This window comes from Humulus lupulus, chromosome 7 (assembly GCF_963169125.1).
Source record: "Humulus lupulus chromosome 7, drHumLupu1.1, whole genome shotgun sequence".
Lineage (NCBI taxonomy): Eukaryota > Viridiplantae > Streptophyta > Magnoliopsida > Rosales > Cannabaceae > Humulus > Humulus lupulus.
Window position 1 is genome coordinate 207,867,124 of NC_084799.1, and position 27,639 is coordinate 207,894,762.

Genomic DNA, 27,639 nt, shown 5'->3' on the forward strand with positions numbered 1-27,639 from the left:
CTACATCAAAAATTCATATTTAACGAAGCTATAACTCAAATAATTTGCAGTTTGATATTATTATTCCGATAAACAAAGTACAAATACAACATATATATATATATATATGGTTTCAGTAAACCTTAATAATGATCATATATATAGTAGTGTCATATAATAATTAAAAATTATTAATGTAATAATAATAGAATCATTTACAAACGTACTTTAAGAGGCCAGGAATGTGAGTGTTGATTAAGTAGTCTTCCCAAACAATACACTTTGGATCACAATTAAATGCTTCAATATCCTCACTTTCCTTTGCATTTTGTCGAAGCCTCTCCAAGTTAATATCATCAAATCTACAAAATATATTTATAATGGTATATATATAATTATATACTTTCAGTAATACATGGAAAATTGTTGGGTTTAATCACTATATAGGAACTTCTAGTATTTTCGATATTATAAGTTAAAACTCTATTTTTTTATATGACGGTGTATAATATAGTTACAAAATGACTTCCCACAAATTTTCAAAAAATTATGGATGATTTAGGATGCCAAAATCATGATTCAAATAGCCTGTTACATGCACGTATAAATATCAAAATAAGAACGCATGCAACAAGCTATTTGAATCATAATTTTAGCATCCTATATTATTCGAAATTTTCTAAAAATTTATAGAAATTCTCATGTAACTACATTATACATCGTCATATAAAAAAATAGAATCGCAACTTATATTCATATACCAAAAATATACTAAGAGTACCTATATTTTAACTGGAATTTACTCATTTGGTATTCTGTGTTTTTCAAATGATCGTTTTGGTACCTCTATTTTCAATAATGCTCATATGGTACCTTGTATTATAAAATCATACATATTTGGTACTGTAGACTCAGATTTGATAGTTTTTTTTTTATCAATATGACCAAACTACTATCATTTATATGTAATTAAGTAATCAAATTTGAATTTGGAACTCATATAATTGGGAGAAATTTGATTAAATTGGTCAAATTTATTAATTTAATTTTAGTTTAGTTTACCAAATATGCACAATTTCAAAATATAAGGTACAAAATATGTACAATATCCAAATATATATGACACAAAATGAGCATTATTGTAAACATAAAGTACCAAAACGATACTTTACAAAAAGACAGGGTACCAAATGATTACTTACCCTATTTTTAATCACTACTATAAAAGTACTCATAATTAATACCTTAATAAATTATATTGAGAAGAAAATGAAAACTTACATGCTGTTGAATAGGACATAAGGTTTGTAAAGTTGTACCAAATGCAGCACTCCCTTAAGTTTCTTCATGTATTGAGCACACTTTTCCTTGCTATCTCCATAGGAGAATAGTTTATTTTTCAGCTGCCATATCTGTATACATTAAAGAAAAAGATAAAGAATAATATATATAAGATATAATTTAAAATTTTAATATATTCTAATAAAAATTATTGGGAATTTCTTTGGTAGGGTAATCCTTTTTACCCTACCGGTGCGGCACGTTTCTTATATGGGCACGTGAGAGCGTTTTCATCCCAATTTGTTTTCCATAACAATGTTCATTAGTTATAGCGAACTTCCTACAAGTTTTCAAGAAGTTTTGAATAAATTATAGTGTCCAAAATAAAGTTCAAACAGTTTGTTGCACACGTGCTTGTATTTTTTTATACGGGTGTAAATGCATTTATTTGAACTCTGTTTTTGACTCTGTAAACTATTCATAATTTATTGAAAATTTGCATAAATTTATTAGAACTATAATGCACACTGTCATGAAAAAAAAAAAAGGGTCAAGACACCCCCACAAATTCATATAAGGAACATGTTGTCAAGATCGAACTTGAGTGAAAGTGAGCCCTATACAAACATTGCTATTTTAAAAAAAAAATTATATATAAAATGATATTTTTCAAAATTTTGAAAGTCTTTGAATATGTTAAAAGTAATATTTAAAAAAAAAATTAAGCCTCATTATGTGGGGGCCCTAGGCACAGGCCTAGCCCGCCTGTGCCCAGACATGGGCCTGCGTGCTGTACTGGTAGGGTTAATAGGGCCACCTTTCACATACGCTTCAATAATAATATAATTTGGAAGCTTTTGGGCTAAGGGGGTCGTAGGCTTGAGTTTGGCACCAGCCTTATAGCCTTTGACCTAATGAAATTTGTTAGGTTTTTATTTAATAAGATAAACAATATTTAATTAATTATGACAGCTCAATATCTAAAAGTAATAACAATAATAATATTGTTTTTTAAATAATAAGATAGAAAATAAACTAATAACTAATTACCTTCAAAGGAAAGATGAATCGAATAGCAATGTAGATTTGAAAAGTAGTGAAGGTTTTGAAAAGTGCCAAGTTGCCAACTTTGATGGGTTTTTTGTCATCCTTGTTAATCAATGGATGATTAGTGAAATAACGAAAGCTGAAATTGTAAATCTGAGAAATATTTATAGGATTTCTCATTGAAGATCCAACTTGGTAGATAATTGTAGAGGCCTTTTTCTCTTGAGCTCCTATGGCCATAATAATGGCATTTACAACCATGTCACCTGGTATCTACAATTAATAAAAAAAATTATTCAAAATAATATATATATATTCAATTATATATTAATTAAAATTAAGAATATAAAAGTTGCATACCAAATCAAGTATCAACTTGGGACTTCCTAAGAAGCATCTAATTTTTCCTTTGCCATAACCCATAATTACGCTATCAACGGTTCTGACAAAATCATTGTTAATTAAAAAAAGAGTATATATATATATATATATATATATGAAAATTTGTCTATAGCGGTTTCCTTTTAAGTTTTATTGGTGGGTCTCTCAGTGTTTTTCGACCCGTTAATAGTTTTCGGCGCGCTTTTTTTTATGACCGTGTATATTATAGCTATTTAGAGCATCCTGTAAATTTTCAGAAAATTCCGAATTGTTTACAATACCGAAAATTAGATTCAAACATATTGTTTTCCACGGGCATAAAAAAAATTAGTCACGCGTGCAACAACATGTTTGAACTTAGTTTTCGGTACTGTAAAATATTCACAATTTTCTGAAAATTTGCAGGATGCTCTAAATAGCTACAATATATACAGTTATAAAAAAAAAATCGCACCGAAAACAGTTCACGGGTCAAGAACATTGAGAGCCTCATCGATAGGGCTTAAAGTGAAACCCTATAGGAGAATTCACCTATATATATATATATATTAGTTGGGAAAATAAATATAAAACTAAAAGCCTTTTTATTTTATTTTAAATTTCTAGGTCAATATTGAAGAGTTATATATAAGTTACCTCAAACCTTCAATCCAACCAGGAAATGGTTCTTTGTATGTACTGGTAATCATTGTTGGACGTATGATAATGATGGAGAGATCATCTTTGGATTGTTCTAAGCACATTTCTCCCATTGCTTTAGTAAACACATATGTATTTGGCCATCCAAATAGTTTTGCCCTTTTATTAAATAATTAAACATTTTATTATAATTAATTAAGAGACATTTATATACTTTATAATGAATTATTTAAGGAAAATCACACACATAAATATATATGAAAATTCTATTATAGATGTGGCACTTTAACCCTTATCGGTAAAGCTTTTTTTGTTTTTGGCACGTGGAGAATTTATAACTCTAATTTTTATATATGACGGTATATATTGTAAGTATATCATACATCTCATTAGTTTTCAGTAAATTCTAAATAATTTACAGTGCTGAAATTAGTGCTAAAATAATTTGTTGCACTCGTGTTTATTTATTTTTATATGCATATGTAAAACAGACTTTCTGAACACTAATTTCAGCACCGTAAAATATTCAGAATTTCACGAAAATTAGTAAGATGCTTCTTATAACTACAATAAATACCATCATATACAAAAAATTAGGTTATAATTTCTATATGTGTCGAAAACAAAGAAGGCTTTACTGGTAGGGTTTGAGATGACACTCAAATCACCATATATATATATATATATAATGATTTCAACCTTTGAATGCCGAATTCCTTCATTGTGGTTGTAATGACTTGTTGTGAAGCTTGTAGTTGTTGAAGTTGATTCAATTTTTGTTGGACAAGTTGTTTTTCCACTTCAAAATCAAGTTTATTAGATTTCTTTAGCGTTTCACCAATTTCAAAGGCTTTCTCTTCTATAACTCCCTCCACTTCTCCACACACATAAGCTGAAATATGTACATTAATTATTTTGTATAAATATAAATGTAATTAATAGCCTTGGATTGTTTCATCTATATTTCGAAAAAAAATGTATATGATATTGTGATTAGTACTAATTAACTCATCAGAATTAGTATTGGAATGATATTATTTCCTTTTATTTTCAAATGGATTAGTCATTCCAGTAAAATAGTGAAAAAACCATATTTCAATACTCTAAAATGCAACTAAAAAAAAAAAAAGAATAAAAATAATTTATATTTCATTACTCACAACAAAACATCACCTAAGTTCTGATATATTTAATTTACTATATGATTTGAAATTATATTATTATTTATTGTAAACTCCCAAAATTCAGTTTTGTGTTAAAATAAAAAAATTCTTACACATACAAAATTCTCATTTAATGTATGATTACCAATCCTTAGTTCACCGAGATTATATTTTTTAGTATTTATATATCATAAACAATAATAGTAAAATAATAATAATTATAGACCGATGGCAGACCTAGTAATTTTTATTTATTAATTTTTAATCATATATATATTTATATAATTTAATCTTTTTATAATATATTTTCTAAAAAAACTTATCCCCTAAAATGATTTTTTATAATAAAAAATAATTTTTACACTAAGTGAACAAAATTTCTGAGTCCACCACTAACATTATAAAGTAATAATTACCAGTTGAGACATGAAGAACGGTGACTAGTTTTCGACATTTTTTGGCAAAGTTCAACATGTGCACTGCTCCCATTGTATTAATTGACAATGCAACGTCATATCTGTCATATTATAAATATATTAAATCAATAAATAACATATGTATTCTACTAATAATTTAAAATAATATTAAAATATAAAAAATTAAAATATCAAATATCAAATTAATGAATGAAAGTATACAAAAAAGTGCAATAGAGACTTCCCTTACCACTCATTTTTTTATTATTAATAACACTAATTCAATAATAAATATAATACATACAGTTGAAGCACACTTAATTACATTGTTTACATAAATATATATATATATATATTATTTTCACGTGGTTTTTTGTTTAGATATTAAGAAAGAACTGGTAATAATATAAATGAATATATTATATTACAAAACTTTTTTTTAATATTCTAATCTCACTTAACAATGAAATAAAGTTGTACCAAGTACTACATCTTTAATCTCTTCCACTTGATAATTTAAAATCAACGTACTCATGGAATAAAAAAGTTTGATATTGTCAATACACAAACATAAATAATTCAGTAATGAAAGATAAACATTAATGTGTTATGATTCCTTCCTATCATATATTTTGTTCAAACGATATCTATATATACACTAGATACAAACAACACACTAGATACAAACAACGTGTAATGTATGTTTGTCTAATTTTATTTATAGAATTTATTAATTATATTTATTAAATTTTTGTATCATTGTTATATAATTTCAAATAAATAAACAATATTATACATAAAAAAATGACATAAATATATTAAATGAAAAATGTTACACCCAGATTTCGAGAATAGAGATTTTGATCTCGAAATTCAGGCTCGTAAGATGTAAGCTCGAAATAAGCCTATTCATCATGTAATCAACATTGATGAGAAAGTCAAAGACAGTCTCATTAAGTAGTAAATGCGACACTTCAGGATTGGTGAGCTCGAAAACTATGTAGTCTCAGAGGTGTTTCGAGACTATAAGTTAGGCTCGAAACTCACAATGGAAATAGTTCAAGACTTGTATAAAATCTTATGATTCATTTCCTGTCCTCAGACAAGGCAATTCAAGCTCGAGTATTGTGAGCTCGAAGAAGATGGTTTTGTCAACATTACTCTTGTCGACAACAGAGGTGAACCGAGGCTACAAGCTTGAGGTGGGTGAACGACCTCAAAGGCGTATGAGTCAAGTGCCTACGCTCGTAAACTGTGTGTGTACATATTTGTTGTTGTAAAATCTCTACGTTTAAGGGATCTGATGTAATATGTTACTAATCCCAAATATCATGGGATATAACCGCGTACGTAGCAATTAATGACATTTATTTTAATTGATTTATATTATATCAACCTGAATTTTGTGGGAAGATATTTGGAAAACCACTCTATAAATAGAGTGAGATTATTCATTTGTAAGGAGGAAGAAAGGAATACTGGGAAAACTCTGTACAATATTGCTTCCAGAAAGCCATCAGAGAATTCCAAGAAGTTAATAACACAGACCAGTGGACTAGACAGATTTTTAACTGCTGAACTACGTAAAAAATCACGTCTATATTATCTATTTCCTATGGTATTTTAAGTTTAATTGCTCTTCTTTTATAAGTTGCCAAAAAAACGGCGTCAACAGTTTGGTGCTTTCTTTGAGAGCTATTAAACAAGACGTGAGCCTGTTTAGTCAAAAAGCCTCTCGAATCATCAATGACCTCTGCGAGTAACCCCAGTACAAGTGAGCGACCAATGCCCAATATAATTGAGGAGAAGATTACTCATGCTAAAAATTACCCACGATGGCCTGGAAAGCAGTCCATGGAAGATCCAGATCCTGATGAAATGAGCGATTCATCCAACTCTCGAGGGCCACTTGCCCCCAGGCCTGACGAGGATATGTATTACAATCTTGAAAGATATGTTCCAATTGTGGAGCTTGAAAATCGCCAACTGTGCAAACAATTGGCAAAAGCAACTAAGCGCAATGAAGAGCTACCCAGACAGGCTGCTGGCGCTCAAGCACCTCCTCGGAGGCCTAGGGGACATCCTTGTGGGATTACGGCCGCCAGAAGGGCGGAGCAGGTGCAACCACCAGCATCCCAGCCAGTTTAGCCAAGGCCCCGTAGGAGTAACCGGGCTGAGGGTACTGCCGGCCCGAGTGCAGAAGCACAAACAGGAACGGGAAATAACCAAGCCCCCTCAACCGCTCGGAACCTGAATCCTGATGCTGTGCGAAACAACCCGAAGCCTGATCGAGCATACTCAGGACCATCTAGGCCTGGAAATGAGAGATTTCCACCGTCACCCATAAGACACCCACCATCGCCAATAAGGCACCCCTCGCCAGTCCAGGAGGTTCCACGACCTGCACATCAAGATGGACATCGATGAGCTAGGCATGAACAGGGGAATGAAAGAGAAGCTATCCGAGATCGCAGGGCTCCTCAGCCTTCGGGAAGCCAAATGTCAAGATCACAAGCTGCTGGGACAAGGAGGCCAGCAAGGGACCCACCTCGTAGGCACCAAGCTACGAGTTATGTAAGTGAAAACTCGGATTACACTCGGTCCGTGAGCATTTACAACACGGAACCGGGGAATCGAGGGAATCACCCTGATCTGTAGAAACACTTAAACCACAATCGAGGTAGAGACAATCCCCCGAACCTAGATTTGCGAGACCATCTGAATGGCCGCAAGCAGTCAGCGTATAACCCCGTACTGAGACTGGGAGCTGGAGTTTTAATTAACGATAACCAGCTCCCTCAGGTCTAGGATTGACCTCCAGTGGATTTAGTCCAAGAAAGGATTGAACAACTAGAGAGAGCATTCAGGCTCTTACAGAACGAGTGTAGCAGGGACAAGGCTAAAGAGTCTAACAAAAAGCTCGAGCCTTTTTCCCCACATATCTCCAACACCCCGTTCCCTTAGGGATTCACGATACCTCATGTCCCGCCATTTGCCAGAAACTCAAATCCCTATAGCCATCTCAGCACATTCAACACCATTATGCGAGCCAACAATGTTGGTTACGAGCTCAGGTGTATGATGTTACCAGCCACGCATACAGGATCAACAAAAAACTGGTTTGAGAAGTTCAAAAGGTATTCGATCGTGTCCTGGGATCAATTGTCTAGGGACTTTAAGAAATAATTTAAGGCTATGGTTGGCATCAAGCCCGAGGCCTCGACCTTAACCAACGTCTGATAGCAACAAAATGAGTCGCTAAAAAGTTACCTCACGAGGTTTAACTTAGAAGTGGCTCGAGCTCAAGATGTCGACGATAGTGGTCACCTGATGGCGGTTAGAGTAGGTGTACTACCGAGAAATCCCCTCTGGGAAGACTTAGAAAGGAAACTTGTCAGGTCTTTAACCGAGTTCAATCAAAGGGCCTAGAGGTTTGTCAATTGAGAAGAGGTGAGGTCAACGCTGAACACGACCTCATAGCCCGTAACTATAACGACAAACATAAACTCTGCCTCGACCTCGGCAGACCCCTCAACTTCGAAACCCCCTGGGGATAACCCTTCTAAAAGGAAGAAAAACGAAGGGAATAAAGTTGAGGAAAATGGAGGGAAGAAGAAGAAATGGGACAGATATTTCTCCGTATACAAGGTGTATACTGAGCTCAATGAGTCTTGGGAGAATATCTACCTGGCTAATGAAAACCAGGTCCCGTTCAGACGACCTGACCCCTTGAGGAACCAAAAGGCAAAGAGAGATTCAAATAAATACTATAGATTTCATCGGGATATTGGACATACAACCAATGAGTGTCGAAAGTTGAAAGACGAGATCGAAGGTTTGATCTCGAGAAGTTACTTTAAACAGTACATCAGAAACCGAAATCCCAATCAAGCTTCCACAAGCCAAAGGGCAGCAGTTGCACAACATACCCAAAACAATAACTCCCGAGCTCGAAAGGATGAGCGACCCCCTCCGATTGATGGAGAAGATGTAATAACCATCTCGGGGGGAAGATATCACAGGATTAGGCAGAAATTCCCAAAAGAGATATGTAATTGAGCTCAAGACAGGCGATGGTTCTCCTTACGAACCCGAACCACGAGCTCCGAAATAATAAAGGGTTGAGACTCAAGCCATAACCTTTACTGAAGAGGACGCGTCATGTGGCGTGCTGCCCTTTGGCACACCCACGTGTTGCCATTTTGTAAGTGAGCATGCCTTGGTGCTTGATCATTAGTTAAGTCTTGCACCAAGCAACCTCATGGGGTAGGGTAGTGGCAATTTTGTAATTATGCATATGTCTCCCAGACAAAAATCATATATGTTTCTGGGAAGACCTTGTATCCCTAGAAGGCTCTTTAGGGGGAGGTGAACTGGTGACTTAGGGAAGCACCATGGCCACCAGCAGATAGAGGCCAAAGTTGTGTACTCCCTTGCCTTATCAAGGCTATATATTAATAAAATGATGTTTATCCATACTTTCCCTTGTATGCTCCCTTGTTGCCTATGTGTTACTTGTTTGTTATCTTCGTTGGGCCATTGTGTGCCACTTGCCTTGTTGTGTGCTTTGTGTTGTGTGGACGTTCCAAGGAATAACTTGCTTTATGCTTGCTCATACTTCGTTATTGCCCGTTGCATGTTCGAGATGTGTATGTGGCTAACCATTGAGTTTGTTTGCCTGCAAGTGTATGTTGTAGGCTGACTTGCTAGCTTGAAGTGTCTACAAGTGTCGCACGTCTGTCTACTTGGAGTACCCAAATAGCCAGCTCGTGACACGTCACACATCTAGTTTCCCCATAACGACCTCTGGTCATAACCCTCCAGCTCGCGAACAAGAGGGTACGTCGAGTCCTGATAGATAACGGGAGCTCGGTGAATATCCTTTATAAAGCCACTCTAGAAAAGATGGGACTCGCACTTCACGACCTAAAATCTTGTGCAACCACATTGTACGGTTTTTTATGAGAAGGGATTGCCTGTATGGGATCCATTGAACCCCCCGTGACCTTGGGAGACTATCTAGTCTCAATAACCAAGATGATGGAGTTAGTCGTGGTGGACCTCCCATCGGCCTACAATGTACTTCTCGGGAGACCCGCCCTTATTGGGCTGGGGGCAGTATCATCTATTAGGCACCTGGCCATCAAATTCCCGACTTCTAGTGTCGTCGGGACACTGAAAGGGGACCAACTTGTGGGAAGAGAATGCTACAACATCTCCATAAAGGGAAAGAAACAAACAAGTGCACAGGCACTTGTTGTAACGCCCCAACTCCAGGGACCGTTACGGTGTGCCTTGTAAACAGTGCTAAACTCGCTAACCAAGTCATTTGGCCAAAATCGTGAACTAAGTATGATTAGCGGTTTAGGGATTAAACATTTTGGTTAAGAGGTAACGTTTCACTAGAACGTTTAGCATATACATTGGGATCCCGAAAATAAAGTTTCAGAGTTTAGTACAGAAAATATTTACAACAGGCCGTTCTAAGCGGCAAAACAGGGTTCAACCCTAGTTCCACTTTAAACCTCGGCCGTGGCGGACGAGCAGCTGCATATGTACACGTCATCACCTAAGCTCTCCAACTCAAGGGTGGTCCAGCTTCCTCTTGCCTTTACCTGCACCACGTAGCACCCGTGAGCCGAAGCCCAGCAAGAAAACACAATATAGCATGATATAATATCAACTATAACCATAGTAACCAGTTGGAACCAATGGTCCATCCAGATAGGTGACAATAGCCAAAAGTCACAATAATGAGCATCGCTCCCTCTAGCCACGTGACGATAGGGTCACCGTGGCTCAACTGATAAGTGTTTCTTTCATAAGATTGGTTAGGATAGGTGCATGGTGATTAGTCACCAACATAACCTTCCTCACGACTCTAGAGTCGAAACTATGGACAACGTCCCTTAGCCATGTGACAAACGGTCACCGGGGTCATATACCTTGGCTATAGTCATCTGGTCGTAGACCAGGCAAGCGCTTATAGTTCTCATTGACCTTCCGGTCGGTCTAGCATTAATACCCCATATGAGTCATTCAATGCCGACCTCGATTAGCTCCAATCTTTAATCGGCCCGGCGTTCACAACGCACTGCCACTTCTGACCCTTGGGTCGGTAAAACTCGACCAGTGCACAGCCCGTGGTGAACTTAACTGATAAGTCACAGCTTCACAGACGGATCTGACACCATTGTCGATTCTGACTAATAAGTCAGCGCCATACACAGGTAAGCCATGCCACCAAACATATATCACATGTCCAATGTCCATAAACAAGGTATTTAGCATGCTTACTAACAGATACCAGTACAATTAGGACTATGCAATAACACAGAGACTCAAGCTCTGAACAATATCATACCCAGTATACAAAGCATGTCCTAATCACCTGTTTCTCATGCATCATATACAATACATCCAGCAATCTAACATGCACCAATAACAGCCATGCATGTCATACATAATAATCAACCGACATGCATCAATAATAACCACGCATGTCACATATACACAGGGTGCAGCTTTCTTACCTCCGGTTCGAGTGAGAGTTAGAGTAAGAACGACCCCTGAGAACGATCGATCCTTAATCCTTTAACGGTCACCTAGTCATAACCAAAACAATCTCCAATTAATGAAAATTACCAAAAACAGGGTCTTAACCTAAACCCCACTCTCGGGACCTCAAAACACGCCCACACAATGAGTAGATTCGATCCCGGGCCTTAAGGATTGAAACCCCAAGCCAAAAGCCCTTAAAAACACCCAAAACAGGGTTATGAGGAAACAGGGTAGCGCTACAGCGCTGCCCTTCTAGCGCCCCAACGCTCAAGACAGAACCACAACCGCCCTGCTGAAACCCTGTGTATCGCTACAGCGCCCTCTGATGGGCGCTGTAGCGCTACCCCCAGACAGCACCACCCCTGAAACTTCCTTCTTCGATTTCCTCAATTCTAACTCGATTCCAAAGCTTCCAAATCCCATTTTTGGTGCCAAATGAACCCAAAAACCATCCCCACATGTCCTAGGGACCACAACCCCAAGAACCCTAGCCAAAACTCCAACCAATTCCCAAGTTTCCAACTCAAAAACCAGCTGAAACTTAACTTAGAAAACAGAGTAAGACCAAGAGTTCTAATGGCTAGAAACTCACCTTAATCTTGGCAACACACCCTCTTCAATGGTGGAGCACAACCCTAGCTTGGCTAAGCTTGGTTCCTTGGCTTAATCCCACAAACTGAGCTTGAAGATCCAAAGAGAAAAGGGTAAGAAAATCTATCGGAAGAGAAGGAGGAGAGGCTCTGTTTTTGTTACTCTTCAACAGCCTCAATGGCTGATATATATCTCTTAAGGTAAAAAGACCTAAATACCCTTAGGTCTAAAATAAAACCTTAATAGCCACCAAGGGCAAAACCGTCCTTTTGCACCTATTTCATTAATCACATTTAACACCCTCCAATTCCCACTATTCTCAATAACCGCAAACACCAATAATCCATATCCCATTACCCTTTAATTCCCGGTAATGCTCTAATCATTAAATTCACCCCGAGACTCACCCCGAGCCCCGAACTTATACCCGTTATGACTAGACCGAACTCTCGCATCTCATGATCGTCTCATGTCGACTAGCTCGAACCAATCCACCTTATAATGTGGCTATATTAATTAATCACAATCATGCACCCAAATTATGCAATTACGCCCACAACGGCCAAATTACCAGAATACCCTCACAATAATAAATTCTCCCATATGCATGCATCCACCATCATATAATAATATAATTCACGTAAACATGCATATATTCATTAAATACTATAATAAATCAATTATGGCCCTCCCGGCCTCCTAATCAAGGTCCTAAACCTTATTAGGAAATTTGGGGCATTACACTTGTAATTATTCAGAACAAGGATGGGACAATCTTCAGGATAGATTAAGAGATCGCTCCCAGAATAGAAGAAAGGGCTGACCTCGAACCTCTAGAAGAGCTCGAGGAGGTCAGGCTCGAAGAAATAGACCCCACAAAGATAGTAAAGGTGGGTAAGAATCTTTCTGAAGAAATAATAATTAATCTGCGTATCTAGCGAAATAACCATTAATCTGCTTCTTAAAAGAAAACCAGGATGTATTCGCGTGGTCACACTCGGACATGGTGGGAATCAGTACAAATGTCATGAGTCATGCACTTAACATCGACAAAAACTTCCCCCCGAAGCAGTAAAAACGAAGACTCCTGGACGACGACAGAAAGAAGGCCCTCAAGGAAGAAGTCGACAGGTTAAAGGCAAATTGATTCATATGAGATGCCTTCTATCCTGATTGGATTGCCAATATAGTGTTGGTTTCGAAGCGCAATGAAACATGGCGAACTTGTATTGACTACTCCGACCTTAACAAGACATGCCCTAAAGATTGTTTCCCCTTACCTCGGATTTATCTGCTCGTAGATGCCATTGCAGGTCATGGCATCATGTCGTTCATGGATGCTTATTCTGGATATAACCAAATCGCCATGCACGCGCCGGACCAAGAGCACACGAGCTTTGTAACCGATAAAGGGCTATACTGCTATAATGTCATGCCTTTCGAGCTCAAAAATGCTGAAGAAACGTACCAAAGACTGGTAAACAGAATGTTCACGGAGCAGATAGGTAATAACATGGAAGTTTATGTTGACGACATGCTGGCCAAGTCCAAACATAACAATAACCATGTGGATGATCTCGTAGAATGCTTTACTGTACTACAAAAATATAACATGAAACCCAACCCACAACAATGCTCTTTCGGAGTATCTTTGGGAAAGTTTATGGGAATCATAGTGATTCACAGCTGGTGGTCAACCAAATTTGAGGGGAATATCAAGCTCGTGGCATAAAGATGGCTGCGTATCTAGAAGAAGCCAAGGCTGCACTCGGACAGTTCGAGTTCTACGCTATAGAGCAAGTTCCCCGAGAACAAAATTCAAATGCAGACGCGCTAGATAGGCTCGCTACAACCAGCGATGCCGATACATTGAACGTGGTCTCGGTAGAGTTTCTATCAACCCCAAGTATCAGCGAGCCTGAAGAAGGCGATGTACGCATTGTAGATTCTCAACCCACCTGGATGACCCCAATAGTCGACTACCTCGAGACCAAAATTCTCCCAGCAGAACGAAACGAGGCTCGGAAACTGATGTATCAGATCCCAAGATATACTATTGAGGAAGGAAGGTTGTATCGAAAAGGATATTCTATGCCACTGCTTCGATGTGTAACTCCACCCAAGGCAAGCAAAATCCTGGAAGAAATCCATGAAGGATTTTGTGGAGATCACACTGGGGGCCTAGTCTATCCAAAAAGGTGATAAGACAGGGGTATTTCTGGCCCACAATCAAGGCATACGCATTTGAATATGCCAAAAGATGTGGTAAGTGCCAGCGATTTGCTTCAATTCCACGAGCTCCACCTGCCGAGCTAACCATGCTGACCTCCCCATGGCCATTTGCGGTGTGGGGAATTGATCATATAGGCTCGCTTCCAACAAGAAAAGGTGGAGTGAAGTATGTTGTGGTCGCGGTAGATTATTTCACAAAATGGACCGAGGTCGAACCCCTGGCTACAATTACCTCGAAAAAAGTTTTAGACTTTGTGGTAAAAAACATCATCTGCTGATACGGAATGCCAAGAAAGATAGTGTCGGACAATGGTACCTAGTTCGACAGTGACTTGTTTACCCATTTCTGCAAAAACAATGGGATAATAAAAAGCTTCTCCTCTGTCGCCCATCCCCAATAAAATGGCCAGGTCGAAGCAGTCAAAAAAATCCTTAAAAGCTCCATAAAGAAAAGGTTGGAAGAGGCTAAAGGAAGGTGGCCCGAGGAGTTACCCCAAGTTTAGTGGGCCTATCAAACCACAACTCAAACTTTGACAGGACATACTCCCTTCTCCCTAGCATATGGATGCGAGGCCATGTTGTCAATTGAAGTCAAAATACCTACAATCAGGCCTCGAACTAATCCCAGCTCGAAGAAAGTCTAGAACTTATTGAAGAAAGACGAGATGAAGCTCAACTGAAAAATGTCGTATATCAGCAACGAGCTACCTAATATTTCAATAAAAAGGCCCGGGATAGAAAATTCGGATTGGGAGACTTGGTATTAAGACGTGTATTAATTTCTGGCTACAAGGGACCCGTCTGCTGGGGTACTCGGATCTAACTGGGAAGGCCCTTACCAGATCGAGCCCATTATCCGACCTGGGGTTTATAAATTGGTGAGATTGAACGGAGAATTGGTACCGCGAGCTTGAAATGGTGACCATCTTTGACCTTACTATCAATAGTGCAGGATAATGTTTTATTGTAACCAAGCTTGTTTATTTTTCAGAGTTTCTATTAATAAAGTGTTGGATTTCACTCAAAAGTTATTCTCCTTATTCAATGTTTTTTTTTTTTGCAAACTCTCTTAATTCAAGAACCTATGGTCACACTCATATGATATTAAGGGGGCATCAGTGGTTTACAATAATACCATACGTTTGAAAAAATAACATAGAATAAAAATGTCTGGATCATTAACCCGACATAGAAATGATAAGTGTCTGGATATAATCAAATACGCAAGCTAAGAAGACCTGGACATAACCAGATTATCAAAATTATAAGTGGCTGGATATAACCAGGTACGCGAGCTAAGATGATCTGGACATAACCAGATTATCAAAATTATAAGTGTCTGGATATAACCAGATACGTGAGCTAAGATGATCTGGACATAACCAGATCATGAAAACTTACAAGTGTATGGATTAAAAACCAGACACGCGCTAGATAAGTTTGGAACAAACTAGCTAAAACTAATCGACAGAAAGATGGAATATAAATAAACCTACTTCGAGTTAAGTCGAGTTCGAGGCTGGAATATTTTGCAAAAACGATAGTTTCGGTCTCACAACCTTGGGGAACTACTCGAGGAAGAGGAAAAGTGACTAGAAAAGCAAGATATAAATAAACTACTAATCTTACATGCCATATAAGCATTTTCGAGTGCATGGTGAAAGTAAGGTTCGACCTTGATAAATAACAAGATCGGACATGGAGACATCGAGTAAACTGTGCATGAATGCATTGAAACTCGAGCTTAAATCCAACAGATGTGTTTGTACGAACAAACAAACATAAAATCAGACCTTTAATATAAGATGCTTGAAATATTTCGACCCAGAAATGTAAAGCAAAAATATTAAAGTAAAAGCTGAATGTAAAATTAAGTGTATAAAGGTTTTCGAGCAAAGAAAATCACATACATAAGGATTAAAATTACTGTTTGAACAAGTATAAAATAGCCCTAAAGCGAGCTATAAATTGTCTTTTCCCCAAGGGCTTAAATAAAAAAAAAAAGAGGGTTACAAAAATCTTAATGGGACGCAGCCCATGACCTCGCTTTTATGAAGCAGGTGCATCCTCCTTAGTAGCATTAGGCTTCTCCGCCGCCTTTTCTGCCTCCTCCTTGTTGTCCTACTCGTCCAGCCGAGCCTGCCACCTCTCGAGGAACTCATCTTCAAGAGTGTCTAGAAAGCTAGTATCGAGATCAACATTGTTGGCCCAGATTTGGTACATGGCCATATCAACAACATGATCTTTCTTCTGCTTGAACTCCTGAAGAAGGCGAGCCTTCTCACCCTCGATTATATCAAAGGTGCCTTCTTCTCCTCCTCGAGCTTGGCATTTAGCTCTTCCAGCTCCTTGATTTTAGAGTCCCTCCCCTTGATCTCAGAATCCTTAGCCTCCAGCTTTAACTCGAGCTCAGACCTTGTGGCCTTAAGCTCGTCTACAAGCTTTATCTGGAGGTTCTTCGCCTCCTGAGCATAGGACAAGCTCGAGTGGACTTCTTTGTTAAGCTTTTAGTTAAGTTGAGCAAATGAGACAAGGGCCTATACACAAACAAAATGGGTTAAAACACATACAGAATAAATCTGAACGGGCAACATGACATAGTAAAAAGAATTACCGAAGTGATGAGCTCGCTACCCTTGTCATAAATGGTGTTTTTGTCTCGGCAAGAGGTTAGGAATTTCCATTGAGGGGTGCCAAGGTTGCTGAAACTTTGGCCAACTCGGGATAGTACATTTGAGCCAAGACTATCTCCGTGTGTCCCCGCAGTGTTGTCGATCACATACTTAGGGGAATGGGTCGAAATCGACAAGAAGCATTCCTAAGTCGGAACCAGCTTCTTTGGGGGCTGAAGCAGTCTTTTAAGAAGTTTGAATGGCAGGAGATGAGGGGAGCAAGACCTCGGTCGAGACTCTGACCTCGGGATTTGGATCAACGACTTGGCTCGGGCCGTGTGTGTCCGAGGCAAGAGGTGTCACCTTGGATTTTTTCAGGATCTTGGAGGGGCGCCCTGACCTCTGTGAGGCCCTCGGGCGCTTGCTTTGCTTGGCTATAGAGCGACGGCTGAGTACATTATCAAGATTAGACTCCATGTCGCCTGCAGATACACAATTTACGCATTAGTGCTCGAGCCTAAACTACAAAAAGAAACAAGGCTAAAGTCAAAAGAAACCTTAATGGTACTCTCCCCCAAGCTTGTGCTCAGCAACCAAGTTATCCCCCTATCTTCAGAGGATGCTATGGGAGTCCCTTCCCTATATGTGGGGGATAGCCTCGAAAGGTCTCTATAGTCATTGGTCCCATATTGAACAGCAACCCCATCCCAAACTTCGTTTAAACTACACATAGTTTGGAATTTGCCTAACCAACTATCAGACCTATGTTCCCTATGATCTACCCAGGACCAAATATGAAAGTTATCTCTGGAATCTGGGAATAGGATCAGGGTGTTGGGCTTGCGCTTAAGCATAGAAGGAGACCACATGGCTGAGCTAAGTATTACTTTACCTCCACCACCTAAGCTTGAGGCCTTGTCTTGGGCTTCATTTCCCGATGTGGGTTTGTTGTGACGGCGAGCCACAGAAGGATGGGCCCTTGAGCTGTTCGACCTCCATCTCGGGGGGAGCTCCTTAGTGGGAAGTGGCACATGCTCCCACTTGAAATACTTCCGGTAGGCAGTGTCGTCTGTCGACTAATCTTTCTCCAAGAGACCACAGGCTCGGAGTCGTTCTTCATGGAATAGATAAGATAGAGATCGTCGACCATACGACAATTGGAGCAAAGCTACCTGTGCTCCACCATTGACTATGAAGGAGTGGGACATTGATAATTGGCTGGAGAAATGAAGGCATGTTATTATTTTGAGCCTATTCATTAAACCAAAAAAAAAAGGAATGGGTAAGAGTACTTACGGTTTCGTTGGAATGAGTAGAATTTGGAAGGAGCGAGGCCATCCGTCTAGAAGAAGGCCAGTTTGAAGTTCGGAGGATGGTTTGGCATATCCTCGAAAATCTTCTCCTTTGGGTAGCTCGACAAATAGTAGAAGTCATCTCCTCCCCGAGCTCGAGAGGGGTTGCTCTTCAGACAAAAGATATGTAGGATCTCTTGAGGTGAAGGTCCTACCCATTTCAGCTCGTGGTACAGGAACTTGATGACAGACAGAACTCTATAAGAATTGGTCTGGAGTTGGAATGGGGTGAGCCCAACAAAGTCCAGAAAATCCTTAAAAAAGGATTTCGGGGGCAGTAGGGCCCCTGCTGTCATATGCTCACAACTCCAGACCGCGGGCTTAATCTTGCTATCGGGTTTGCTGTCACCCGGGGTGTAGCAGGTCCGCTCGTTCGGAGTTGCAGGTCGACACATCAGTGTGCTGGAGAACTTCAGGTCGTGGCGAGCTAGAATGCCAGAAATTTGGCCCGTTGAGGTGACCGAGCTCTAGCAATGTTCTGCCTCGAAAAAACCCTCTTGCAGGGTCGGAATTGATGCTGCTCGAGAAGTAGAAGGGCGATCTGAAGGGTCCTCCATCAGTAAAAAGGAAAGTGCACCAGGCTTGTAAGCAACAATGACTTTGAGTTTGGGATCGAGCGGGAGGTCTGATCTCGGGGTTTGGATCTGGATAAATCGCGACCCATAGTTTTTTTCCTTTTTATTTCCTCGACCTCGCCATTCTGACGTCGGAAATGGGCTCAGATGTCCTCTTGTTTGCACCTTGCGTTGTGCTCACGTATCAGTCGCTGGTTCCGAGTGAAGGGAGACTCTGGACTGGGATTTGATGGAGAATAAGGAATTGCGAGCACTAACCCCCACTGATTCTCAGAGTTCTGCGACATCTAGCAAGAAAGAAAAGGGTGAGGGCCACGCATACAAGAAATCAGAGTATAGTTTTGGTGATTCGAGCTCGAAGGTTCGAGATCACGGAGTAAGCTCGATCGAGACCGAGATCGAATTCGAGGAAGAACCCCGAACTATTGTAAAGTTTGGGCTTCGAGTGTGTACTTGACGCGAGAGTGGGAAAGTGTGGATTCATTTTAAGAATCCCAAATTTTCAGGGGAAAAGTTGACGATTACCCAAAAATGTGATAATTTTGGGATTTGTGCAATTAAAAATCCTAATTCAGAACCCCATTTCTTGGCTTACACGATACACTACCCGTAATCTGAAAACACCCCATGTTTGCATTTTTACACTAAATATGGGTTTTTAGAACTATGTTGACAAAGATTTCAAATCAAAATTTTGTGCTAAGCAATATTGCTAAAACTACCAACTACAATATACATTCATACAGGAATGAAAAACACAAAAATGCACGAAGAAATAAAAATACAAGAGTCAAGAACAAGAAACTTACACATGAAAGCTTGTGGGTTTAGTGCGATTGACGACTGTAGGAGCAATTGCAAGAAAGCTCTCACGGAGTTGAAAATGCCAGGGGTATTATGTCTCTTCGGTTTGGAGAACATGCAAAGATGAAAATGGAATTTTAAGCTTTGGTTTTTTCTCTCTCTGAGGCTTGAAGCGCAAAAGTGAGGAGAATGAAGATGGTATCGCCATATATATCCCAAAGGGAGCTCAAGGGTTGAGCTAATCTGGGCCATTGGCTGGATTTGGTATTTGATCAGACGGTCGGGTGCAAACGTGATGATGGCGGCAAAAGCTGAAATGTGAATAGATGTGGGTGTGATGAAAAAGTACTCGAGTACTCTGATTGAGCAACCTGTGTCTGACGCGTGTCCACACTCGAGTGTAGTAGGTGGCTCAGTTTTCGAAAGAGTCAGTTCAAAAGTTTCCTTCTCATAGGACTTGAACTGATACTTTTGAGGGGGCAAAATGTTACACCCGGATTTTGAGAATGGAGATTTTGATCTCGAAATTCAGGCTCGTAAGATGTAAGCTCGAAATAAGCATATTCATCATGTAATCAACATTGATGAGAAAGTCAAAGACATTCTTGTTAAGTAGTAAATGCGACAACTTCGGGATTACTGAGCTTGGAAACTATGTAGTCTCGGAGGTGTTTCGCGACTATAAGTTAGGCTCGAAACTCACAATGGCAATAGTTCAGCAGTTGTATAAAATCTTCTGATTCATTTCTTGTCCTTAGACAAGGCGATTCGAGCTCGAATATTGTGAGCTCGAAGAAGATGGTTTCGTCAACATTACTTATCGACAACAGAGGCGAACCGAGGTTACGAGCTCGCGGTGGGTGAATGACCTAGAAGGCGTATGAGTCAAGTGCCTACGCTCGTAAACTGTGTGTGTACATATTTGTTGTTGTATAATCCCGACGTTTAAGGGATCTGAGGTAATCTGTTACTAAACCCAAATATCATGGGATATAACCGCGTACGTAGCAATTAATGCATTTAATGTCATTTATTTTAATTGATTTATATTATTTCAACCCGAATTATGTGGGAATATATTTGGAAAACCACTCTATAAATAGAGTGAGATTATTCATTTGTAAGGAGGAAGAAAGGAATACTGGGAAAACTCTGTACAATTGCTTCCAGAAAGCTATCAGAGAATTCCAAGAAGTTAATAACACAAACTCGTGGACTAGACAGATTTTAACTGCTCAACCACGTAAAAAATCGTGTCTATATTATCTGTTTCCTCTCGTATTTTAAGTTTAATTGCTTTTCTTTTCTAAGTTGACGAAAAACAACGTCAACAAAAAACTAAACTAAAACACTATATATTGTCAAATAAATGATTTTTTAAAATATATATATATAATATGATAACATTTTTAAACATAAATGATAATTTTTAAATAAAAATCAAGATTAGGTATTATATATTATTATTATTATTATTATTATTATTATTATTATGATATTTTATAGTATTTAAGTTTATATTGATATAAGTATTAAATATCTAGTTTTGTATTAAATATTATTACAATAATAATATTTTATAATATTTAAATTCATATTAATATAATTAATAAACAATTAGGATTATATATTATTATCATAAAAATATTTTATAACATTTAAATTTATATTAATATAATTATTAAATATTTACTTTTGTATTATATATTAATGTTAATTTGAGCTATATATATTCAACTGTAATAATATTGTTAATTATATATCACTTGAAAATAATTAATATCATACCTTTCATAAAAATCGGTTGTCGCAGCAGAATTTAGAATAATGTCCAAATTGTCCCACATCTCATGCCTTAAATTAACATCTTCAATTTTTAGGTCTTCATATGAAATGTCTCCAGCAACTGCTACTAATTTTTGTTCTATGAAACCGTCAAAATCTTTGCCTTGTTCTTCCTTTAATACCCTGAACACTTCTTTTCCTATCACCTAATTATTGAAATATATATATATATACACATATAGTAAATTCAAAAAAAAAAAAAAAGAATTATACAAGTTACAATAAACAAGAATTTAACATTTGCTCAAAAAAATAAAAAAACAAGAGTTTAACATCAAAAAACCTTTTCATTAGTTACTTGATTGGATTCTCTTCAAAATAAATTGAAAATGAAAATTTTAATTAATAATGTAAATATATGGTTTTGGGGTTTGAAGTTTTTAAAGGGTTTATGTGTAATGCCCCGAATTCTTCGATGTGTTTAACGGCATGAATAGTAGGCCGGGAGGGCCATACGTGCTTAATTATGTTATTAATTGATAAAATGCATGTATATGTTGATTATATTATGATATGATGTAAAATGCATGCATGTGAGTCCATATTTTTAATTACAGGGGTGTGATGGTAACTTGGTCCGCTGAGGGTAAATTGTTTGTTTGCATGTCGGTGATATATTGTTAAGGCCACATTATAATGTGGATTTGCTCAAGCTATTCGGCATGAGACGATCTTTAAGTGTTAAAGTAGCGGTTTAGTCATAACGAGATTAAGTTCGAGGCTCGGGGTGAGTCTCGGGATGTTTTAATGATTAGAACGTTGTCGGGAGTAAAAAAAATAACGGGACATGAATTATTGGTGTTTGGGAATTTTGAGAATAGCGGGAATTGGGAAGCGTTAATTATGATTAACGGTATAGGTTCGAAAGTACCAACTTTGCCCTTGGGAAGGCTTTAGAAACTTTTAAAGACCTAGGGGTATTTTAGTCATTTGGGTTTGGATTTATATGGCTTTGGATGGCTGTAGAATCAGAACAGAAAAACAGAGCAAGAATTACCCTTCCCGTACATCCATTTCTCTCTTTCTTCCTTTGAAGTTTTTGGTCCCAATTTGAAGATACAAGCTAGGAAATCAAAGCTTGGGAGTTGTAGACTCGGTTCATCCATTGAAAAGGACTTTAATTCCATTTGAGGTAAGAATTCATCCATGAAAAACAAGCCATACTCTGTTTTACTTTATAGTTTTCAGCTTATAGTTTTGGTGTGGATAGTTGGAATCTATGGGAGTTTTTGTGTAAGATTTATTGGGTTTTGATGAGGGTATGATGTAGATGAAGTTTAGGGGTTGAATTGGGTGTTTTGGTAAGGTTTTGGATTGGTTTGGTTTCAAGAGAAATCGCAAAGAAGATGAACCAGAAAGTTTCTGGTCTGTAATTGGCGCAGCAGCGTTATTCAGGGCTCAAAGTTGGGCTCTCCGACTTGGAAATAGGGCTGCAACGCCATTTATTAGGGCTGCAGCGCCATTTGATGGGGCTGCATCGCTAGTCCATTTTTCAGCAAACCTATTTTAGGGCTCGGAATGATCCTTAAGGTTCGGGGTTTGGTTCCTTTGCCCCGTTTGAGTATATTAAGAATCCCGAGAGTGGGGGATTGATCCCGGGAGTGTGGTTTTAGATTGTAAACCATTTATTAATTTATTTTATTAATGGATTATAATTGGTTATGATTAGGTAACCGCTAAGGAATCTAAAGGTTGATCGTTCTCAGGGTTGTTTTTCTAATTCATTCTCGCTCGAACCAGAGGTAAGAAAAATGCACCCCAAGTGTGACATGCATGGATATTCATGAGACATGTTGGTTGTGTTAATATGGACTTGGATTGAATAAAGAATGTTTAGCATATGTTGCTCACTTACACATGGTACTGACTCATTAGTCAGTTTTGGCAAAGGTGCTAGTATCAACTGTGAAGCTGTGACTTATTAGTCAGGTTCGGCAGTGGTATTGGGCACTGGTCACATTGCGCTGACTCATTAGTAAAGACGGCCTTAGCGTGTAACGCAAGCCAACAAAGATTGGATCTAATCAACTATCAGTATTGAATTGCTCAAAGAGCATTAATGCCAGACCGACCCCGAGGGTCGATGAATGAAATAAGCGCTTGGAGGCTAGTGGCTTACCTAGCAGCCACTCTCCCACTTGAAACAGTGACATGCTTGATAGTCGCTCAATAAGGTTTACCAAAACCTGTTGAAGGCTAGTGGCTTACCTAACAGCCACTCTTCCATTTGAATTAGTACAGGCTAGTCAGTCACTCAGTATGGTTTATCAGAACCTCATGAGTTGTGTTCTCACTTGTTGGAAAGCTTTATGCTCAATGTGATTATAATGATAATTATTTGATAATGTTTATGCAAAGTGTTATGTTTTCTTCCTGGGCTTTGGCTCATGGGTGCTATGTGGTGCAGGTAAAGGGAAAGAAAAGCTCACCTAGCCTTGAGTGGAGAGCTGATGTGGTGATGTGTACATATGCGGCCGCTTGACCACCACGGCCAAGGAGTTCTCGGAGGAACTAGGGGGTTTACCCTATTTTTGCCGCTTAGGTCGGCGAGATTGTAAATTTTAAACAGTAATGACCATTTTGTACTGAGAACAACTTGTAAACATTTTTTTTAGCTCTGCAGAGCAGTTTGTAATGAAAATCTCAATTTCTTTTTTATTGGTTTTACACCTTAACCTGTTAATTACACTTAGAGCACGTTTTTTACCAAATGGCTCGGGTAGCGAGTCAAATTTCCGGTCTACCGTTCACCGTAACTGTTCTGGGGCAACCAGAGCGTTACATTATGTCTTTTTAGGCTCTGTGTTTTGGCTTATTATTTGTTTGGACCCTATATTTTAATAAATTATTTTTTAGACCCTGTATTTTCTAAAATAGTTCAAATAGACCCCTAAATCTGATTTTGATCAAAGTTTTTTGAATTAAAATCACAAATAATTTATCAAACTAACAACTCAGAACAAAAATACAGTCATTTTGCCTAAGAACTGTGTTGTTATATTCAATTTTTTGTTCATCAAAATCAGATTTAGGGGCCTATTTGAACCATTTTACAAAACACAAGGTCCAAAAAATAATTTGTCAAAACACAAAGTCCAAACAGGCAATGAAGCAAAACATAAGATCTAAAAAATTATAAATCCATTTTTAACTGATAGACATGATTGGAAATTTGTACTAGTTATTTTTTGTAATTTAGAGTTATATATATGTGCATGTGTTTTATGGAATAGAAATCTATTGTCTTCATTTTTATAATATTTTAAGTATGACATAAAAAATGTTATTACACCATCCAACAAATTATATAATAAACTTGTTAAGAAAAAGTACATTTCCATTAATTAAATGTAATTTAACAAAATGTCATATCTAATTTACGATGCATACAGTGCTACATTAATTTTTGTGGTAAATCATAACATATAATAAATAAATTAAAAAGCTACATTTTGTGGTTCATAGGGTCGACCCTACAACTCTCTATATCTCATCTCATAAATATATATATATATATATAAATATTTATATATGCATGTTTGGTCAATTTCGGCTAAATGAAGTCATGTACCACCCACCCAATTATAGAAAGAAAATAAATCATTATGACTAAAATTAATGTATTATTAATTACAAATAAGGTACTTATATATACATACCATAATTAATTTTTTTTTCCACCTACATTCTAAAAAGAATTAAATTTATAGGGAACGACTACAATGCATCTTATTTTTTTGTAATACCAATGCATATTTTTTCTATTTTCGGCACCTGGATAGATATAATCCAATTTTTTTTATATGATTGTGTATATTATAGGTATTTAGAATATCCTGCAAATTTTCAAGAAATTTTGAATAGTTTACGAAGCCGAAAACATAGTTCAAACTGTCAAATTTTACACGCGTACACAAAAAAATAGGCACTCGTGCAACAGACGATTTAGACCCTGTTTCGGTACTATAATTTATTCATAATTTCTTGAAAATTTGTAGGATGCTCTAGATAGCTATAATATATACCATTATATAAATTTTTTTAGGATTATAATTATTTAGGTGCCGAAATAGAAAAAATGATGTACTGGTGTTGCAAAAAAAATGATGTATTGTAGTCGCTTCCTAATTTATATATATTTTTCCGAACTTTTATAATTTATTATTAAAAAAATTAAAATATATTATATAATACAATATAATATAATATAATATTATACAATTCAATAAGGTATAATATGAGATACTAAATGCCCCTTCAGTATATTATATGAAAAATATATTTATACCTCCAAAATTATGTCTTAATATTATGTTAGGCTTACGTCAATAATAATTTTATTTAAAATAAAATTCTAAATTTTGTCGCGTTGTTAATTAAATTGAGTCTTTCTACTATTTTAAAATTATATATCATGTTAAAACAACACAACACTTCAAATTTATTTTTGAAAAAAAAAAGTCATATAATATAAAATTAATATATTGTATTTTTTAATTATATTTTCATAAATTTATATTTGATATTTAATAATTTTTATGAGTTTTATTTAATTATTTATTTTTATAAGAATTAATATTTTAAATGGAACATATAAAAAAAAACACTTTAATTCCAAAATTTTATAAATGAGATACAAACGTTTTTTGTTTTTGTTTTTGTAAAATTCTATTCATCAAATCAAGACCTTATATATGAAATATTGTAAATATAAATAAAGATACATTATTTTTTAATTCGTAGAATGTAGTATATTTAGTTTGGGGTACATATATAAATAGTTTATATGAAGCATAAATATAGCTTTCCATTATCTATTTTTTATATTTATTATTTTATAATAGAGAGATGTTGTACTGCCTACTTCTTATTTCTCGATAATAGTTAAAAAAATATATACTGAAAGTCGTGACAGAAACATTTATTGCAATCTTATTCAAACAGGTTTGTTCGGTGATACCACTTAAATCATATAAATATAAAAACCATTATTATGTCGAGTTATACATAACATTTAATATTATTAATTTGTTCATGCTTACTTGTCTTAATTATATATATATTTATATAATGAAATGTATATATATATATATATATATTGGGTACGTATTAATAAGTGCAATAATTAATATAATTAGGGTTTATATTTTGTTTAGACTCTGTGTTTTACTTCATTATTTGTTTGAACCCTGTGTTTTGACAAAATATTTTTTAGACTTTGTATTTTGTAAGATGGTTCAAATAGGCCCCTAAACCTAATTTTGATGAATAAAAAATTGAGTATAACAACACAGTTCTTAGGCAGAATGACTATATTTTTGTTCTGAGTTGTTAGTTTGATGAATTATTTGAGATTTTAGTTCAAAAAGTTTTGATCAAAATCGAGTTTATGTGTCTATTTGAACTATTTTAGAAAATACAGGGTCTAAAAAATAATTTATCAAAATACATGATCTAAACAGGTAATGAAATAAAATATAAGGTCTAAAAAAAAGTATAAATGTATGTAATTATAATCATAATTAGTAAACCTGAGTGTGCATGCGTTGTGTTGCTGAGTTACTATCTGAAGCTCGTAAAAGAAGATAAACCCTCTTCACATTTGGCCAAACTCTTAGTATTTTCTCCACAAAAACTGCCAATATTATGAGTAGTGCAATTATAGATTAATACATAGAAAACATATATATATATATATGAGATAATAATTAATTACTTGAAATAATATAACTCGTATATATATATATGATGAATATAGATTAATTGTACGTACGTTTTGCAAGAAATCCAGATGCTCCAGTCACTAAAACTGTCTTATTCTCCAAAAATCTCATACTTCTTTGGGTTTCCATTGAGAGATATGAGAAAGATCGATATATATATATATATATATAGAGAGAGAGAGAGAGAGAGAGAGAGATTTATATACTTAATGTTTTGTGAAGCTTGTTGTAATATAGTGCTACCTCTTTCACAATAATAGTGCTCTTTTTATAGCATTTCTGATCAGCCAAATAAATATAAATAAAAAACTATATATTTTATATATAGCTACCACATATAAATATATATATATATATAATTTGTGGTCTTCAAATATTGTATGTTCCACGTTTTTTTTTCTTTGGATTTTTTTTTCTTTTCAAATCGAAAGACTTTGA

At 36.6% G+C, this 27,639-nt stretch overlaps 1 protein-coding gene across 1 annotated transcript; it reads right to left on the minus strand.

The window, feature by feature from the left end:
* LOC133789310 (alcohol-forming fatty acyl-CoA reductase-like) lies at positions 1 to 27,417 on the minus strand. Its single transcript, XM_062227121.1, has 10 exons — positions 27,252 to 27,417; positions 27,010 to 27,113; positions 21,422 to 21,624; positions 4,907 to 5,007; positions 4,027 to 4,219; positions 3,325 to 3,486; positions 2,668 to 2,749; positions 2,311 to 2,580; positions 1,261 to 1,391; positions 1 to 341 (listed from the first exon to the last, which is right to left on the minus strand). The coding sequence occupies exons 1-10, from the start codon at positions 27,328 to 27,330 to the stop codon at positions 191 to 193; spliced, it is 1,476 nt and encodes a 491-aa protein (XP_062083105.1). The 5' UTR covers positions 27,331 to 27,417; the 3' UTR covers positions 1 to 190.
* Between the last annotated feature and the right edge of the window lie 222 nt (positions 27,418 to 27,639).

What these genes read in the sequence shown, in the direction of transcription:
- LOC133789310 (XM_062227121.1), bottom strand. Translation starts at nt 27,330, where the DNA reads ATGGAAACCCAAAGAAGTATGAGATTTTTGGAGAATAAGACAGTTTTA. An exon ending in ATCTGGATTTCTTGCAAAAC is followed by an intron (nt 27,114 to 27,251) that starts GTACGTACAATT and finishes TAATATTGGCAG; the next exon opens with TTTTTGTGGAGAAAATACTA. An exon ending in CGTTCTTCATGTCTCAACTG is followed by an intron (nt 4,220 to 4,906) that starts GTAATTATTACT and finishes TACATATTTCAG; the next exon opens with CTTATGTGTGTGGAGAAGTG.